The 18,890-nt window shown below is 48.0% G+C and overlaps 1 protein-coding gene across 2 annotated transcripts in view; it reads right to left on the bottom strand.

Moving 5' to 3' along the window:
• Nucleotides 1-16,382, bottom strand: part of ETF1 (eukaryotic translation termination factor 1) — a 38,683-nt gene extending 22,301 nt beyond the window's left edge. Inside the window, exons 1-2 of one of the 2 annotated variants that reach the window (XM_077312795.1) lie at nucleotides 16,229-16,382; nucleotides 15,923-16,059 (exon numbers count right to left, since the gene is read on the bottom strand). In XM_077312795.1, coding sequence (XP_077168910.1) covers nucleotides 15,923-16,008 — 86 coding nt within the window. In that variant the 5' untranslated portion in view covers nucleotides 16,009-16,059; nucleotides 16,229-16,382. The remainder of the gene's footprint in view (nucleotides 1-15,922; nucleotides 16,060-16,228) is intronic. The other variant, XM_077312803.1, reaches the window with a different exon arrangement.
• Nucleotides 16,383-18,890: the final 2,508 nt, after the last annotated feature.

The raw sequence follows: 18,890 nt of genomic DNA, 5'->3' as shown, positions 1-18,890 counted from the left end.
GCTGGGTTTGATTCCCCGCTCCTCCAAATACATCCAGCTAGGTCACCTTGGGCTCCCTCCCACACCACTGATAAAGCTGTTCTGACTGAGCAGTAATCTCAGGGCTCTCTCAGCCTCACCTCCCTCACAGGGTGTCTGTTGTGGGGAGAGGAAAGAAAGGCGATAGTAAGCCGCTTTGAGCCTCCTTCGGGTAGAGAAAAGCGGCATATAAGAACCAACTCTTCTTCGTTTCAAGGAACAAGACATTCAGAGGAGGCTGCCAATGCCTACCTCTGAGCAGCACCCTTGAGGGTCTCCCATCCAAGTACCAACCTGGGCCGCCCCTGCTTAGCTCCCTAGATCGGGTGCTGAGAGATACAAAGCCAGACTTGTGGCAAAAGGATCTGCTCAGGTTTATACCTCAGATTATGACCAAATTTCCTTAGAACTTTAACAAACCTTGTGACTGATCAGCTGCCTGCAAAAATAAAATGTGCACCTAGCAAGCTAAGACTTCGGACGCAGATGGCACAAGTTCAGGGACAGCATTATTTACAAGTACATGTAGTGACACCCTGCATCTCTCCAGAACTCTGTAATACGCACGTGCTTAAAACTTATTCCTCATGTGAATTAGTTTCTCTTTTGAGAAAAACTTGAAGCAACTCTCACACTGTAACTTAATTAAAATTTGGTAACGATGCCAGGAATGAGATATGGCCCACAAAGGCAGCCCCCTAAGGTACAAAGGATACCTACACTATGTTCTGCCTCCTGTGTTGAGTTTTCTCTTGGACTTGGACCCCCCAATAAACATCCTGGGGGGAAATATCCTAAACAGTCTTCGATTTTAGAAGAGCAACTCTTGAAATGGGGGAGGGGGGGATCTGATTATATGAATTCCACATATTTTGCAGTGCTGCATTATTGAAGAGGGCTTTATGCACGAGAATCGGGAATGCCCTCTAATAATGGGGTTCGGAAAGAAGCTTGAGTTAAAGACTGTACCACTGGGTATATAGTTTGTACTAGCTGCCGCTGTAAGTAGGTTCCTGCCATGTCATTTTCCTTTTTGTTGAACATCCCACGTTTACACATTTGCTGGGCCCTTGCCCCAGGCCTGGTGACTGCATGGACTTATGCTATGTAATCCTCCTGGAGTTTCATTGAGAAAGGCAGACTATAATGTAAATACTGCATATTATTATTATTATTATTATTATTATTATTATTATTATTATTATTATCATCCCGCCACTCCCCGCAGGCTCGTGGCGGGTAACGGTAGTCTTAAAACTCCCCGTTAAAACTCCCCATTAAAAAATTAAGAACTCATAACATGGCGGACACACAACCTACTCCCCGTCCCTCTCCCTCCCACTCCTACAGACAAGCCGTTGAGGAAAGGAGCGAGGATAATGTCCACTATGGGCCCCTATAGGCCCCTTGTCAGTTCTACCATAGGTTTCTGCAATACAAGGAATGTGTCTGAAGGAAGATAAACACAGGTACCAAAAATCTAAACAGGACTATGAACTATAGACGTTTTTTGGTGTTTTAAGTGCTGTCAGGGCCCAACAGCAGCACCACTGCAGAAAAGGAACGCCTTGGCATTCTAGCTCCAGCTGACCTCATCTAACACACCTTAATTCCGACATGGTTTACTTATTTATCTATTAAAAATTCTATACTCTGACCTTCCCTTGCCACTCACCGTTCCAAACCAAAATCTTACACAATACAGTAAAACTCTAAGCCCTCTCACGAGACGAGGCCCGCAGCCTAGCAAATCAAACCACAATACAACGTCTCCCGAAAACCTCTGAAGACTCTTCAAAGAAGCAAGGACAGGAACTAGAGGGACCTCGCCCACTCCTAAAGGATTATTACCAAGTCAACAGATTATTCTTTCGTAAACTAGACGGTCCTCTGCACTTTCAGACCCAGAACAGAGAAAAGAAAAGGGATAACAGGAACATCACTCTCAGTTTTATTGTTCGACGTGGGCCAAAGCCCGTTTTAAAAAGGGACTGAAGAAGGGTGGGAGAGGGCGCAGGGTGGGAGGGCTCCTGCCTAACATTCACCGGACACAGGGTGCACATGTGTGGGCGGCCTAAAACTTCTGATGGGGAGCAGGAGTGCAGGGTGCCTGCAATGGACCATGGCCACCTGACCTCCCTCACTCTCCAGGCAGCCAGAACAGGGCAAGTGCAGTGTGCCTGCGTTGAGCAACCCAGGGTGACCATTTGGGGCAAGCACAGGGCAGCCATGGCAAGCATGCCCAGCCAGCCCCTGTTGCTCTTCTGGCAGGCAGAAAGGGGGAGCACCCATAGTCAGCATGCCCAGCCGGTCTCCCTTACTGTCTGGATAGCTTTTAAAAGTCGTAAACAAAAGTCCGAATATCCAGCATGTGAGACCCCATAAAGATTCAAGTTTTCTGTGGCTCAACATTATTTATGTATTAAATTAACAACTTAAACTATGGTTCCCAGGGTGCACTGGACCTAAGTCTACATACCCAAATCCATCAACCAAGGTGTCCCATTCACACTAACCCATCTTAGAGGCAAAGAAGAGCACCCGTATTATGAAATGCACACGGAGCACACACAGCGGTTATTTGACAGTAAGGAATGTATAAAGATAATGTGCACAGAATGGGAACAGATAACCATAGAAAGTCGTGGGGGGGGGGGATGGCACTAAGTTGCTGCCAATTTACAGAGATGGGGAGGGTTTTTCAGGCAAAACGACATTCAAGTGGTAGTTCGCCATTGTCTAGGCTTCCTTGTTGGTCTCCCATCCAGGTACGAACTAGTGCCAGCCCTTAGAATCATAGAGTGGAAAGGGTCTCCCTGGGTCATCTAGTCCAGTGGTCCCCAACCTTTTAATCACTGGGACAGGTCAACGCTTGACAATTTTACTAAGGCCCAGGGGTGGGGGTTATCTTTTGCCGAGGGACGTTGCCGCCACCTGAGCCCCTGCTCCGCTTGCTTTCCCGCTGGCACCCCTGACTTTCCGCTGCCCACTGGGAGGCGCTGCCAGCAGCAGCTGCGCAAGGCCACACCGAGGGGGAGCCCCAGCCATGGCGGCTGCTGGAGAACACCAAAGGTGAGCCGGCGGCAGAGTGGCAGGGCAGCCCCCGAGACAGCAGCCAGGGAGGAGGACGAGGAGGAGCCATGGCCCGGTACCGACTGAACTACGGACCGTTACCGGTTCCCGGACCGGGGGTTGGGGACCACTGATCTAGTCCAAACCCCTGTACTTTGCAGGACGCTCACAACCCTATCACTCATGCACTGTAACCTGCCACCCCCTTGAGCCTTCATAGAATCAGCCTCTCTGTCAGATGGCTATCCTTATTAGCTTTGAGATATGATGAGATTGGGCTAGCCGGGGCCACCCTGGTAGGGGGCCACAGAAAGTTAACCCAACACAAAAAGACACAAGAATAACAGCTGGTTCTTATATGCCACTTTTCTCTACCTGAAGGAGGCTCAAAGCGGCTTACAGTCGCCTTCCCTTTCCTCTCCCCAAATCAGACACCCTGTGAGGGAGGTGAGGCTGAGAGAGCCCTGATATTTCTGTCCTAGGTCACACAGCTGGTTGCATGTGGGGGAGTGCAGAATCGAACCCGGCTCGCCAGATTAGAATACCGCACTCCTATCCACTACACCAAACTGGCTCTCACACCATGAGGAAGGAGCATAACACTCCAATGAAAACAAACAAGAAGCCACTGGCCAAAAGCTACCTTACCAGCCCAGGACAGATGCAGCAAGAACTGCTTGTAAGAAAACATGTTAAAGATCTAGTAAGTGCATTCCCCCCCCCAAAAAAAAATGGGGGAGAGGGGAAAAATGACTGCTAGCTTTATGACACACACCAGCGCCCATGACACCAGCACTGACTCAAAGAAATAAAGTAATGTGGCTTCTTTCTGAAAAAGCAAGGAAGGCATGAATCAGAACTCAAAAAAGGTAAAGGTATCCCCTGTGCAAGCACCGAGTCATGCCTGACCCTTGGGGTGACGCCCTCCAGTGTTTTCATGGCAGACTCAATACGGGGTGGTTTGCCATTCCCTTCCCCAGTCATTACCGTTTACCCTCCAGCAAGGTGGGTACTCATTTTACCGACCTCGGAAGGATGGAAGGCTGAGTCAACCTTGAGCCGGCTGCTGGGATCGAACGCCCAGCCTCATGGTCAGAACTTCAGACAGCATGTTGGCTGCTTTACCACCCTGCGCCACAAGAGGCTTTAGAACTCAAAAAGGAGAGAATAACTGTCTGAAAGAGATTTCATGGGGAAGAACAGTGACCCCCAAGTGTGACAAGGAATGTTTAAATCAGGGGTGGCCAAACTGCAGCTCTCCAGGTGTCCATGGATTATAATTCCCAGTGCTGGCAGGGGCTCCTGGGAATTGTAGTCCATGGGCATCTGGAGAGTTGCAGTTTTACCACCCCTGGTTCGGACCTACAGGTCAACACACATATGGCATGTTTATGAACACTGATGTGTTCATCTTCCCCATTCTCCATCTAGGACCAGAAGTGGCTTCCCTTCCAAGGTTATCCAATCTCCCACTGGTCTCACTAGCATAAGGTGACCAGATTTTAACACTGGTAAAGCGGGACACCATTGACCGGGGGGGGGGGGGGTCGTCTTGATTAAAATTTGGTCTATATGGAGCAACAAAAATTTTCATAGAACACATAGATTGCAAAAATAGTATTGTAATATTTTTTTTTAATTTCAACGTAAGTACAATTAGCCAGGTGCCCCCAGATGTCCCTCCAAAAGTGGGACAATCTGGTCACCTTACACTAGCAACAACCTGACACCAGCTTTGATTGTAATTGTATAAGTCAGTCCTAAAAGCCAACTTCTGGCCAGGAGCTTAACTCTGCAGTCATCAAATCCACCTGACTCAATCAAGGCTCCACATCTACTTTCTCCTTCTGGCCACATCCAGGTCCTAAATCTTGAGCTAACTCCCCATGGCAATGTACCCAACCAGAGGCAACTGGTGCTAGTGGTCCTTCCAGCCTGCCCTTTGATAACCCTTGGGACCCAGACCTGCCTTTCCTTTCTCTCAGCTGCTGACGCTTTGTGGGCTACCCACAGGCTCCCTGCTTTGCACTGGCAGTGTTGTAAGATGTGACACTGATTTCTTCTTCACACGAAGACATGCCCAATATGGTCTTCTCCACAAATTGCTATAGGCCCACCAAGAGAAAGCACGGAGAAGGAAAAAACTCATTACAATGGCTGTGAATTTTCATCAAATTTCAGACATGGTTTTGGGTCACTAGTGCCCCACCTACTTTTTGTACATGCCTTCCAGGCCACTCACGGTCCCTGTTCCCACTCATAAGGTCTGATCTTCTAAGCCAGTTCTGCTGGCTGCAGTAATCAGCCTGTATAAGGAACCCTTCCCTGAGGCAGATGGCTCTTCTGCGTTATATTTGTTTTTTTTGTCCAGGAGACATGCGCTTCATAAGCTTGCAAAAACGGTACAGCTGTCTTTCTATGCCTACTGCTGATCAAAATTTCCCCACAGGACATCTCTATAAAACAGTGGTTCTCAACCTGGGGGTCAGGCCCCTTTCACAGGGGTTGTGGCAGGGGAAGCAGCTTGGCTGGGGGGGGGGGCATCCACATAACAGCCTTGCGGGGTAGATCGAGATAGATCGTTCGTCTGTCTGGAGCAGCAGAAAAGAGTGAGATAGGCATTGGTGGGAAAAGAGGCAGAACTGAGCTGAGAAACCCTGGGAAAAAAACGAATTTATATATAATCATGAACAATGGATCTTCATGCCAGTGGTCAGTTTTGGTTTAATTTCTGAAAGAACACTAGCATAATTTTATGGTTGGGGTCACCACAACACGAGGAACTGTATTAAAGGGTCGCGGCATTAGGAAGGTTGAGAAGCACTGAAAATAATGCAACTGTGCATCACGGTAGAGTGTAGCAAGCCACTTGCCAGAAATCGGACTGAAATTTAGAATAACTCATATGACGGGGGTTGGCTCTTGTAACAGAAATATTATTGTTGGTGCTTTACTCGTTTACTCAAAATCGTGATCAGCATTATCAAAAAGATTGATTTATTGATGAATGAAAACGAACACTTCCTATTAGATCCAAGAAGCAAGGACCTCTCCTTCGTTTTGACTCGGGGTTCTATAATAACAGAAGCCAATTCACTGTTACATTGGAATATCTAGCATACATGTAAAATACGTTTTAATACACTAATGTTTATGCATGAACTGTGGATGGCCCCAAGCTCAATGGCAGAGGGTTTGCATTATGTATACAGAAGACAGCCCAAAGTTCAACACCTGCCATAGTAACGACAAGGAGACAAAGCTGGATTACACGGACCACATAATATTGTAGCGACTAAAAAGGTAAAGGTAAAGGTATCCCCTGTGCAAGCACCTAGTCATGTCTGACCCTTGGGGTGACGCCCTCTAGCGTTTTCATGGCAGACTCAATACGGGGTGGTTTGCCAGTGCCTTCCCCAGTCATGACCGTTTACCCCCCAGCAGCAAGCTGGGTACTCATTTTACCGACCTCGGAAGGATGGAAGGCTGAGTCAACCTTGAGCCGGCTGCTGGGATCGAACTCCCAACCTCATGGGCAAAGCTTTCAGGCGGGTGCCTTACCACTCTGCGCCACAAGAGGCTCCTAGCGACTACAGTATCCAAATGGCTATCATTTTGGGGGTGGGGAGGATTTGTTGCAGTCCGTTTTGAATCTGAACAACAACAAAACAGGGCCCATTCCGCACACATAGGATAATGCACTTTCAATGTGCTTTGGCAGCTGGATGTTCCTATGCGGAACAGGAAAATCTACTTCTAAAGGGCATTATCTATGGTGTGCAGAATCTACCCAGGTCTCAAGCATACTGATTCAAAGATGCTGGTGAAGAACTTCTCCTTGTTTCCTCTGGGTTTTATTAATGTGCTAGAGGCAAAGCTCACTGCACCCAGGAAGATGAAAGCATGCCGGAATTTTGGCCTTCCTGGGTCCTCGCCTTCCTCCCTTCAATCGATCTTGAGGTCCAGTGTGGTGTAGTGGTTAAAGAGTGATGAGTTCTAATCTCAAGAGCTGGGCTGGATTCCCCACTCCCCCTGTATGTGCAGACAGCTTGGTTGCCAACCTCCATGTTGGGAGCTTCAGTCATGGAGACCTTCAGGAATTACAACTGATCTCCAAGCGTTGATTCCCCTGAAGAAAACTGCTGCTATGGAGGTCAACTGGCCCTCCCCGGTGGGAGGGAGGCCTGGTCCAGAGCATGACAGCCCAGCCAGGTGAGCCAGGCCACAAGGGCCGGCACTTCACCCGCAGCAGCATGTTGCATGGGCCAGCCTCCTCCTACTCCCTGGTGGGCAAGAGGCCTGGTCCAGAGTGCAACGGCCCAGACAGGTGAGCAAGGCTATCAAGTGTCAGGACCTGGCAAGGCTCTTTCTCCCATTCCCCCCCTCCTTACTGTTCTGCTGCAGAACAGGGCAAGCTCTTCCTCTTTGCCGCCAAGTGCCCAGAAGTGGTATGAAGGTGGAGAAAGATAGGGGTGGGGAAGACCCACGAATGGCCCTCAGTGAGGGGGTGCCCTCTCCCTTTTGGTGGCATATCCCTCACGGAGGGCTAATTGGGCAAGTTTTAGTCTGTATGTCGTTGGCACACCAGCCAGGTATTATTTGGCAGAAATTTTAAAAGTCTGGATAGACACATTAGAATCATAGAGTTGGAAGGGGCCATCTAGTCCAACCCCCTGCTCAACGCAGGATCAGCCCAAAGCATACTAAAGCATCCAAGAAAAGTTTGTATCCAACCTTTGCTTGAAGACTGCCAGTGAACAGTGAACATTATGCAAATGAACGTCTTGGCTACTTAAGCCATGAACATCTGTGTTAGGAGCCGATCTGACCAATACTTGGGAAAAAATACTAAAATGTATGTTAATTTGAAATACAGTATCAATTATGCCCCCCCAGTGAAAGCAATTAATGAGAATGTCTGATCAAAAAAGATTCAAAGCACATTTTATCAGATTTATATCAGGCAGTGCTTGTGAGAGACATATTGTAACTGAACGTTCTGTGGGGTAGCAGCTGAAGAAAAAAAAATGAAGTCTGAATCCACCCAATTTGGACAGTATTGCAGACGTGCTGGTTACTCTGAAGGAGGTAACTTGAGCTAAGACTTCTCTGTGAAAACACAAGCAGTGGAAATTTTTCCATTATGGATTTTTCCCCCTCCACAGGATTTATTCAGAATGCAAACGGACTGGTCACTTCCCCCCCTGCTTAAGCAGCTGATTTTTAAAAGTTTTGTTGGCGGTTTCATGGACAACAGATCAACCCTAACAGAGTGCATGAACCGTTTACTGTGAACTGTGACAGAGATTACGGAACTGCAAATGCTGGTATGAGAAACCAATGGGTTAAATGATCAGAGAAGAATCATAAAATATGTGTCGTGCAGGAGGGGCACGGGATGATCCTGTTATTAACAGATTAAAATTCCACATAAGAGCTACAGGATTGGAAGGACCAAACTGGAACAAAGGTCACTTATTCTAACCCCTGGAATGAAACTCCTTTATGGATTACTCTGGACTTCCTTGAGGCAACAGCCTCTAGCTCAATGGCTCCAATCATTCACAAAAGACTCTTAATTGTGGCTCAATTAAGCCGTACAGCTTATAAGCCCGGGTCTGATTTCCAGTGTTAAACGGCAGAAAATTTCAGATAGCTCCTTGGAACAATACCTCTAGATTTTAAGTCTCTAAATAACGTGGAAAGACCCAAGAAATGTCAGGAAAACTAAAGCCTTTGCAAGGTGTGGTGATGAGGGAAGAGGGTTCTACAAAACAGCTGGACAAGAAGAGTTGGTTTTTAGACCCGACTTTTCACTCCCCAAAGAAATTTCAAAGCGGCTTACAATCGTCTTCCTTTCCTTCCTGTAAGGGAGGAGTTCTGACAGAACTGCTCAGTGAGAACAGCTCTAACAGGACTGTGATGAGCTCAAGGTCACCCTGCTGGCTGCAGGTGGAAGAGTGGGGTATGAAACCCAGGTCTCCTGATCAGAAGCCATCACTCTTAACGACGTTGGCTTCAGACAGAGTGTACCCTCTATAGCAGGTGTAGTCAAACTGTGGCCCTTCAGATGTCCATGAACTACAATTCCCATGAGGCTCTATAGTCCCCAATTTAAGCTAAAAAGCAAATGCAATCGCAGTGTAGGTTTCTAGCCACATCTGTGATAACTTGGCTCCAAAACGGTTAACCTTGGACACAAGGAAGTTAGGAAATAGCCAGATTTAAACTGCTGGACAACCACAAAGCTGTCCCCCACCCCCAATGTTTCTGGATGCAGAAGATGCCTTAGTCAGCAAAGGGAGCCCTAAAGCTCAAACAAATAGAGACAGATAAGCTGTTGGCACTCAGATCTGCCTCCTTCACCTGATCCAGGCGTGAGTGTATTTTGTAAAAACTCCAAGGATTGGTAAACAAAGAAGCAATAAATACTACAATAAAAAAGAATACAGCTTCTATCTAGACATAGGGGGCCCATATACTAATGCTCCACTTAGGCCCATTATGCACGGAGTGGAAGGTCCGTATTCGGGGTGGAATGGCGGCGGCTAAAATCACCAATTATGCACGCTGCAGGCAGCAACCAGGAGCAGAGTCAATGTATGCCGCCGAAAAAGCCACGTTAGTGAGATGCGGACGAAAGTGGAGCTTCCTGGGACGAGGGCGCAACCAGAAGCGGCTCTGGAGTAGCTGCGTGCATAATCGGATACTCTGGGTTTTGCCGCTGTTGCATTCCGTCCCGTGGGTAAGCGGTTTGCTTCGCTTCTTCCTCCTCCTCCGCGTTCTCCATGCCACCGTTTCAGCGGCCATGCATAATAGGCCTAAGACCGTTTGTGCACTGGGAACTTCACTGCTCCACCTCCCGAGCACAGATTGGGGTCGGATGAGGTGCACTGGCCCAAATAGTCCCCTATGGGTACAGGAAGAGGTGGGGCAACCTGCCACGACTAAAACTCTAGTCTTCAGCCCGGCATGAAACCTCCAGTGCGTAAACGGTCTAAGCAAAGTATAAAGCCTTCTTCCAACTTGTGACATTTCCACTGGAGAAAGGATGTTGGAACTCCCCCTTGTCTAGAACATAAATGTCAACACTACAAGGAGAAATAAGAGATTTGTGCTTCTAAAGGAAGAAGTCAGAAAGTATACGCCTCCCTGTAACTACCTGAATCTTGTGCTGTGTGAGCAGACCTAAACACAGTAACTTTTCTGCCTCCACCTGCAGTGCTTTATGACAGGGGTAGTTAACCTGTGGTCCTCCAGATGTCCATGGACTACAATTCCCATGGGGCTCATGGGAATTGCAGTCCATGCACATCTGGAGGACCACAGGTTGACTACCTCTGCTTTATGACTCTGAGGTAGTACCTCCAGAGATCACTAGGTCCTCAGATTACCATTGGGATCAACTTAGTAGCAGTGAAAATGGGGAATCAGTGACAATTGTCCTGTCCAATGAACAGAAGTACCTACCAGAAGCTGAAAGGGAACTTAGAAACCAGGTAAAAACAATTAGGTCCCTGGAGTAAATTTGGATACTTCACTAAATTCAAACAACTCTTCCTTTCCATCTCATCAAACTAAAAGACATGCTGCAACACCTGTAGATAAAACGAGCTTAAAACAGGATAATGTCATTTAAACAGTTTAAAAAAATACTGAAAATGTACTAGCCCATTCATGTAATTTCACAGCTTATGCTAGCCTCTTTACTTTTTCATCAACGTTTGGGGGCAATAGACCCCCCCCAAAAAAAAACAAGCAGGAGAAGATATGGGAAGGAGATTTTTTCTAACCTTTTATTTCTCTCCCTAAGAGAAATAGATTCGATTTTGTCAGAACCCGCTTATTTGAAAGAAACCCACAAAACCCTTGAGCTGAGGTCAGTTAAGCGAACCGGAGCGAAAATACCACTACGGTATGATAATTACCTGATGGTTCAGGCACATGGCAACACTTAACCCTGCTGTGAGCGGGCTGGGGTGGAGTGGATGACTTTATAAAGCAGATTAGCAGGAATCTCTACTCGCCAGCAGCGTTCTGAGCTCCCTATTTAGTCCGAGCCTGTGTTTGTGATGCTAAGAAAAATGGGGTGACTGTGATACATTCTGTAGCTTCACACGTTACTCTGCATTTAAAAAAAATGCCACAGGTAAGGAAGCAAATAAATGCTTTCGTGTCATACTGGCAGTGGCGGTTTGTTTGCTTTTTAAAGACAGGCACTGAGCAGTCGGGTGGGGCATCAAACATTCCAGTCGGCTCTTCATTTTCCTTTCTATCGTCAGAAACTACCGTAAACATTCTTGGGACGAGTGCTTTCCATATACACACATTCAGATATGCATAAGGCCCTGAACAAAAGGGCTGCAGCTTAGAAACTAGTTTGAGCTTGCAAAAGGTTATGGTTGAAACAAAGGGTGCAACCATACCTTTAGGACAAAGGGGAAGGGATCGCTATAAAGCAGAGTTACCATACTTTTTATTATTTTTTATTATTTATTTAGATTTTTATACCGCCCTTCCCTACGGCTCTGGGCGGTTTACATAAAACATTTTGGAATATTTACATAGAACACTATCAAAGTCAATATAACAGTATAACAATAACAACAACACACCAACTAGAACAACTAGAACAGCAATTCAACAACAACTTTGACACTCCCTCAGCAGGTTCGATCTTTCAGTCTGGGGGGGGGGAGGGCTGTAGCTGTTATGGGTCAGTCGACCCCACCAAATGCCTGGTGGAGGAGCTCCTTTTTGCAGGCCCTGTGGAATTGTGGAAGTTTCAGCCGCGCCCTGATATCTTCGGGGAGCACATTCCACCAGGTGGGGGCCAGGACTGAAAAGGCCATGGCCCTTGTTGAGGTCTGACGTGCCTCAAAGGTTTTTGAATGGCAAAAAGAGAGAGGGGGGGGCGCTACTTGTATGAAGAGGCCACGACAACAAATCTCTCCTTAAATAAACTTACTCTTAAAGCTGTGAGAATTGCTACCGACTAGGAACATTCCTAACCTTCCAACCTCAAAAGAGGACATTTTCATCAGGTTGTTTTTTTTTTAAGAGCCCAAAAGAAGATGGACACCTATAAAGAGGACATCTAGTAACTCTATATCAAGGTTATGCAACCAGATCACTGGCTATGAGGAAGCCACTGTGCATATCGTTCACAAGTGTATGGGACAGGCCTTCACACTTTCCTTCTTGCTTGCTCTTTACACTAACAGGAGAATCTAGTCTCGCATATTGCTGGAATGCAACTTTTATCAAAGTCATCTTGACAGAGCAAAAGAAGCTAGCACTGCTCCGCCCAACACTGCTCAGGGCACTTTGGAAACTCTAGCTTTTAATATGCTGCAATCAGTCTGAAATCCCCATTTTGGGGGGAATATCTTACCTAAAAAAAAAGTCATCTCAGATGGTTACCATCCTGACCTTAAAGCAACCCATATTGTTCACCCTTTGGTGTTTCAAGCGTGCACACAAACACTAAATCCAATTTCCAGGGATAATACCATACTTTGGAAACTCCTTCAATTAAGCTGTATGACAACCGCACAGCCAATAATAAGATCTCTCCAGTTGCCTCCCGGTGGCCATCAAAATTCACCATCCTGTAATTCATGGCAACGTCAGAATTTTCGTATCAGCAACTGAAAGACAGTGTCCAGAATCCAGACAGCTTGAATTCTGTATGCAGAGTGGTTGCATGTACGAAACAGAAGGAAGCAGAACAGATCTTGCAATGCAAGAAAATGCTGCCCAGCTTAGAGGAGAGGGTTCAAGGAGTTTATTACCAAGGTAATGCCTCTGTACAGAAGAATTCCTGCCACTTCCACGAACAGGGCAAACATTCCCGCTCCAAGCGCCTTGCATACACCTCATCTTCTGAACAATCCATATTTTCCAACGCCTCTACTAGAAGCAGTCTACACCCAATGGAAATCCAGATTCTTCTTGACTGGGGTTCAAGGATCACAAATACATTACTGCGGGGCAAGGAGAGCTGCTTATATATCCCCCTTTTCCCATCCTCTAGAAGATGGATACATGCTATATATAGAAAGCCACCACAACGGATTTTTAAATATAACGAGTCGCTAGTGAATCATAGCATTGCCTCATCTATACCCCAGGGATTTAACTACAGACTTGGGAGAAGTCACAGGAAACCCCTGATGGGGGAGGATAGAATTACCGGCTCCGTTGGCAAATATTCAGCTGACCTGTCTCAAAAACTATGAGCGTGGACATGCGCTAAACAAGATACCAAGGGTGAGTGCAACTCAGAGTACTTAAGGATAGGCAGAGAGAGCTTTTAGCAGGCTTCCACAAGAATTAGTCAATGCTGAACTTCTGCCTGACCAAATGCTAACTTCAGTAAGTTGACGAGGGAGTCTGAACAAAACAGAACACACAAGTAGGGATGTTTCACTGGCTTTCTGCAAAACCCAGACTTGTCGGCCATGTTAAATGCTTTCGGTCACTTTGACCACAAAGGCAAGGGAAAGAGAGTGGCAAAGGCAACTTTCCCACAAAGTGGTCAGTCAACAGTGAAACCATGCCTCTTTTACCATGGGGGTAAAGGAGGATACTTCTTCTTAAGGTTTCACACAACCTGGCAGGTCTTGATAACCAATTATTTATAATGGCCACTGACTTTAAAATCTCTCCCTTCCCAAGTCCTCAATTTTATGGCAGACTTCAGGGACCCTCAAAAGCAAAGAGAGTATCTCACTCTTTCCAAGGATATCCAAGACCCAGAGCAAGTCTGCTTGAATCTCTCTTCTCAACACTACTAAACATGAAAATAAATGGAGAATCCTTCCTGCCAAGAAGACCTGAGGAAGGATCTCTTACTGTGTGCTGGGAAAACAGAAGGAGGTAGTCATGACAAAGCTTTGTGGTTGAATCTAGCTACATGATAAGCGGTTCTCTAAGGACTTAATGGGTCCCATCTATCTTAATTTAAAGGTCAACAGTCTCGAGTAACTAAACACTGTGAGAGAAAAGTCCCACTTCTTTGTTTCTTTGACATCAGGGGCATATGTCATTATAATCAAGCAGGCAGCATAGAGTCCATTTATGATCTCAAAGTAGAAAATTGTTGCCAAGTGAACTATATTACAGGACATAATGAGGTCAGGATAGTCACTGGCATTACAGAACCAGTGAGGGCTGCCCCGCCTAAGTAATGTAGAAGAAGAGTTGTTATGTCTCAAAGCGGCTTACATTCGCATTCCCTTCCTCTCCCCACAACAGACACCCTCTGTGAGGGAGATGAGGCTGGGAAAGCCCTGATATTACTGATGAAGAAGAGTTGGTTCTTATATGCCACTTTTCTCTACCCGAAGGAGTCTCAAAGCGGATTACATTCACCTTCCCTTTCCTCTCCCCACAACAGACACCTTGTGAGGAAGGTGAGGCTGAGAGAGCCCTGATATCACTGCTTGGTCAGAACAGTTTTATCAGTATTGTGGCGAGCCCAAGGTCACCCAGCTGGCTGCATGTGGGAAAGCACAGAATCAAACCCAACTCTCCAGATTAGAAATCCACACTCCTAACCACTACACCATGCTGTACACTGAAGCTACCAACATTTGACTCCAAAATAATGTCTTTATGGGAAGGCGCTGGAAAATGCCAGCTTCTTGTGGAAGAACACAAAGGGTGGCCCTTTATATCCTTTGAACTCAGTCTTGCTACACGTGCACAACATTATCAATACCTTCGCCCAATGACTGTTGGTAACCCACCCATGAAAATGCATAGAATTTGGGCCAATTGTGAACAGGTGGTCACAAGGGTAGTATTTGGAGACCAGTCCAACAAGAGATCCCAAACTGTGTGGATTGTGGTACTTTGGACTGCAAATGGTGGATCTGGACGTGTCACGAGACCAACATCCTCCATGTTAGATATACAGAGAAAAGTAAGGCACAAAGTACAAGAGCCTTCCTCCATGACAGGGCTCATACTCCCCTGGCTCCATATGAACAATGTTCCCCAAGCATTACTACAGCGCAATCCTACTGACGCAAAGTTACTGACAGACTTCAACAATCTTAGACTTGAGTGCCTCTAAACAGGAATAAAGTTTGAGTCCAATGGAACCTCTGAGACCTACAAAGTTTCATTCAAGGTGTGTGAGCTTTCGTGTGCGCTCGCACATCTTGAACAAAGCGCTCTTGGTCACAAAGTTGCCACTGGACTCAAACTTCGTCCTGCCACTTGAGACCATCCACCCACCTGTACCCACCCGAACAGCAATGCAGTCAGAAGTTCTGTTCCCGACCCTCACTCTCCCTGGGGAAACAAACCACAGTCTCCGAACTGTTCCTGCTGAAGGCTACAAGGGGCTGCACGCACAACTGCCAACTCCCAACATTTCATTTCAAAGGTGCCCCCCACCCATTCGGGGGCTTCAGTGGGAGAAGCCCTGGCAGCGCCTGGGCCCCATCCCATGCAGGGATTCGATATCTCCAAGCAGGCAGCTGTGTGGGTCTGAAGCAGAAGCAGCAGCAGGGCAAATTCAGAGTCCGGCTTGAGCACCTTTAAAACCGACCAAGTTGACTCAAGGCCCGAGCTTGCCTGCGCACGCACCCTTCCCCAGCTACCACGTCCAGCTGAACAAGTGCGCGTTCCCATGCACGCCCGTGCCTCGAGTTACACTCCGTGGGTCTGAAAGGAGCTCAACCCGGACTCCAAATTCCTTCTGGGAATTAGATATAGACGTGGCCCCCCCTCTCCTAAAACCCATGGGTGGCGCCCCTTCCCCTCCCCCGCCCCCAACGCGCAGTCTCTCTCCGCCGGGGGTGGCTCGGCCCCCGCTTACCCGCGCGCCGCCTCGAGGCTCTTGATGAGCTTCTTGATCTTCCAGATCTCCACGTTCCTGTCGGCAGCGCTGGGATCGTCCGCCATCTTCTCCCTCCTCCTCCTCCTCCTCCTCCTCCTCCACCGCCCCTCCTGCGGCTGCAGCGAGCCAGGCCGCCGCACGGAGAAAGGGAAAGAGCGTGAGCGAGAGAGAGAGGCAGAGGAGGCCGCCCGGGCGGGTCGCGGCTCCCTCAGGCGCCGCTGCCGTCCTTCCCTCCCTTCCTTCCCTCCCGCGCTCCCCCGACCGCCTTGCCGCGCCTCGCCTCACCTCAGGCCCGGCCGCCGCCTCCTCCTCCTCCCGCTCTCCGGCGTCCCTTCCCGGACGGGCGCGCAAGGGCTCCTCGCGACGGCGGCGGCGCTTGTGACGTCGTTAACCGGCTTCTTCCTTCCTCCTTCCTTCCTTCCTTCCCCCTCCGCCTCTCCTGCTCGGCCCCCTCCCTCGCCTCGTCTCGCCTCTCCTCCTCTCCTCTCCTCCGCGCTGCATGTGTTGCAATCACCTCACATGGGGCTCCTGAGGTCACTTCCGGTACGCGGCGGCCTGGCTGGCTGGACGGCCCTTTCCTTTCCTTTGCTTTTTTTTTTTTTTGTAATGAGGAGGAGCGGCGTCTCTCTCGGCGTGCGCGAGGCCACGGGCGTCGCTTTCCGGCCACTTCTCTGTCGCTCATTGGCCGGCGCGGGCCGGAAATGCTGCTCGCGCGCGAGGCGCGCCGGGAGTTGTAGTCCTTGTCCCGGACAGTCGCTGCTTCTCTCCTTCCTCCTCCCAGGCGGATGCGCAGGCTCTCGCGTGGTCCTGGCCGAGTCGCGTTCCGGGGTTGCGTCCGCTCTAAAAGGGACCCGCGCACCTTTTTTGGGAATGCCCGCGGGTCCCCTGGGTTCCGGAGGCGGGGTGGGCGCGGGAGCAAGCGCCGCGTTTGCAGAGGGCGCGGTGGTGTGCCGAGCAAGAGTCGGGTGGGGCACCCCCTCGTGGAGTTCCGCACAAAAGTGGAGTGCGGGGGCACCTTTAAGGCCCACAAAGTTTCGTTCAGAACAAATTTAGTGTCCAGGGCCGCCTTTCAGGAGTCGCACACTTTGCCTAGAAGTAGGAACTGATTCCTACAGTTCCGTATGTGACGAAGCTTCATACCTTGAATGAAACTTGCTTGGCCTTAAAGGTGGCCCTGGCCCCTAAATTCTGCTGCTTCAGAACAACCTGGCCACCCACCTGGATCTACCTTGATTGAAACTTGTTTGGTATTAAAGGTGCCCCTGGCCTCGAAATTTGCTCTGTTGCTTCAGACCAACATGACCACCCACCTGAATCTACCTTGAATGAAACTTGCCTGGTCTTAAAGGTGCCCCTAGACTCGAAATCCAACACTGCGACCCACCTGAATCTACCTTGAATTAAACTTGGTTGGTCTTAAAGGTGCCCCTGGACTCAAAATTTGCTCTGCTGCTTCAGACCAATACTGCAACCCACCTGAATCTACCTTCAATGAAACTTGGCTGGTCTTAAAGCTGCTCTTTGCCTTTAAGTTCTCATTCTGCTGCTTCAGACGAACATGGTGCTCTTCTTGAAAGTTTTATTCAAGGTGTGAGCTTTCATGTACATGCACACCTCAAAAAATGGAATATGAATAATCAGAATACAGGTATTTTGAGAGAGTAAAGTGGCAGTAAGGTAAGGACCCAAGCTCTGCTGCAACTGCACCTGCATCTCACCTGAGGGCTCTACAACAAACCTTGGAACTACAGTAATCGCCCAATGAGGTCAAGAAATGGATTAAAAAAGCCAGAATGAGACTAGAGAAAACCTGCTAGAAGACACATCCAAAAGAGACAGTAGCATGCCACAAGTGGTTATATACTGCTCTCAACTCAAAATGGTTCAGAGCGTTTGTGACTTATAACTGCTACTAGAAAATGACAGTTCTCTTTCACAAGTATGGGGAGGAGGGGGGCAAACCTTTATTTGTACACAAGCAACTCCCCAAGTTTAAACAATGCACCCACAACAATGCAATGTCTAATTTGAACATGGACTCTGGTAGCAGAGTTTGCAACAAACCTAGATGCCAAACCTAGCTACCATATGCACTAGCTGCCATATGTTACTAGGCACTGTAGATCAATCATCAGAAAGGTCAAAAGATTGGCCAGGGAAGCCCATTGTAATAAGAAAAGATTTTTCAGTTATGTGAGGAGCAAATGCAATAGGCCCACTGTTGGGTGCGGATGGACAAACTAACGGAGGATGCAGAGAAAGCAGAAAGGCTTAGTGCCTATTTCACATCTGTTTTTTCCCACAGGTCAAAGTGTTTAGGCACATCTAGAGATGGCCGTAGCCAAAGGATAGTGTCTGGGTGGCAGGTTAACATGGATAGAGAGGTTGTCGAGAGGCATTTAGCTGCACTGGATGAGTTCAAATCCCCTGGTCCGGATGAAATGCACCTGTGTGCTCAAAGAACTTTCCAGAGAACTTGCACAGCCCTTGTCCATCATCTTCGGGACCTCTTTAAGGACTGGAGATGTCCCGGAGGACTGGAAGAGAGCAAACGTTATTCCGATCTTCAAAAAAGGGAGGAAGGATGACCCGGGAAACTACAGACCAGTGAGTCTGACCTCTGTTGTGGGGAAGATAATGGAGCAGATATTAAAGGGAGCAATCTGCAAACATCTGGAGGACAATTTGGTGATCCAAGGAAGTCAGCATGGATTTGTCTCCAACAGGTCCTGCCAGACCAATCTGGTTTCCTTTTTTGACCAAGTAACAGGTTTGCTGGATCGGGGAAATTCGGTAGATGTTATTTACTTGGATTTTAGTAAAGCTTTTGACAAGGTTCCCCATGATGTTCTGATGGATAAGTTGAAGGACTGCAATCTGGATTTTCAGATAGTTAAGTGGATAGGGAATTGGTTAGAGAACCGCACTCAAAGAGTTGTTGTCAATG

Source organism: Paroedura picta, chromosome 1, assembly GCF_049243985.1.
Source record: "Paroedura picta isolate Pp20150507F chromosome 1, Ppicta_v3.0, whole genome shotgun sequence".
Lineage (NCBI taxonomy): Eukaryota > Metazoa > Chordata > Lepidosauria > Squamata > Gekkonidae > Paroedura > Paroedura picta.
This window is presented reverse-complemented; position numbering and strand designations above follow the sequence as displayed.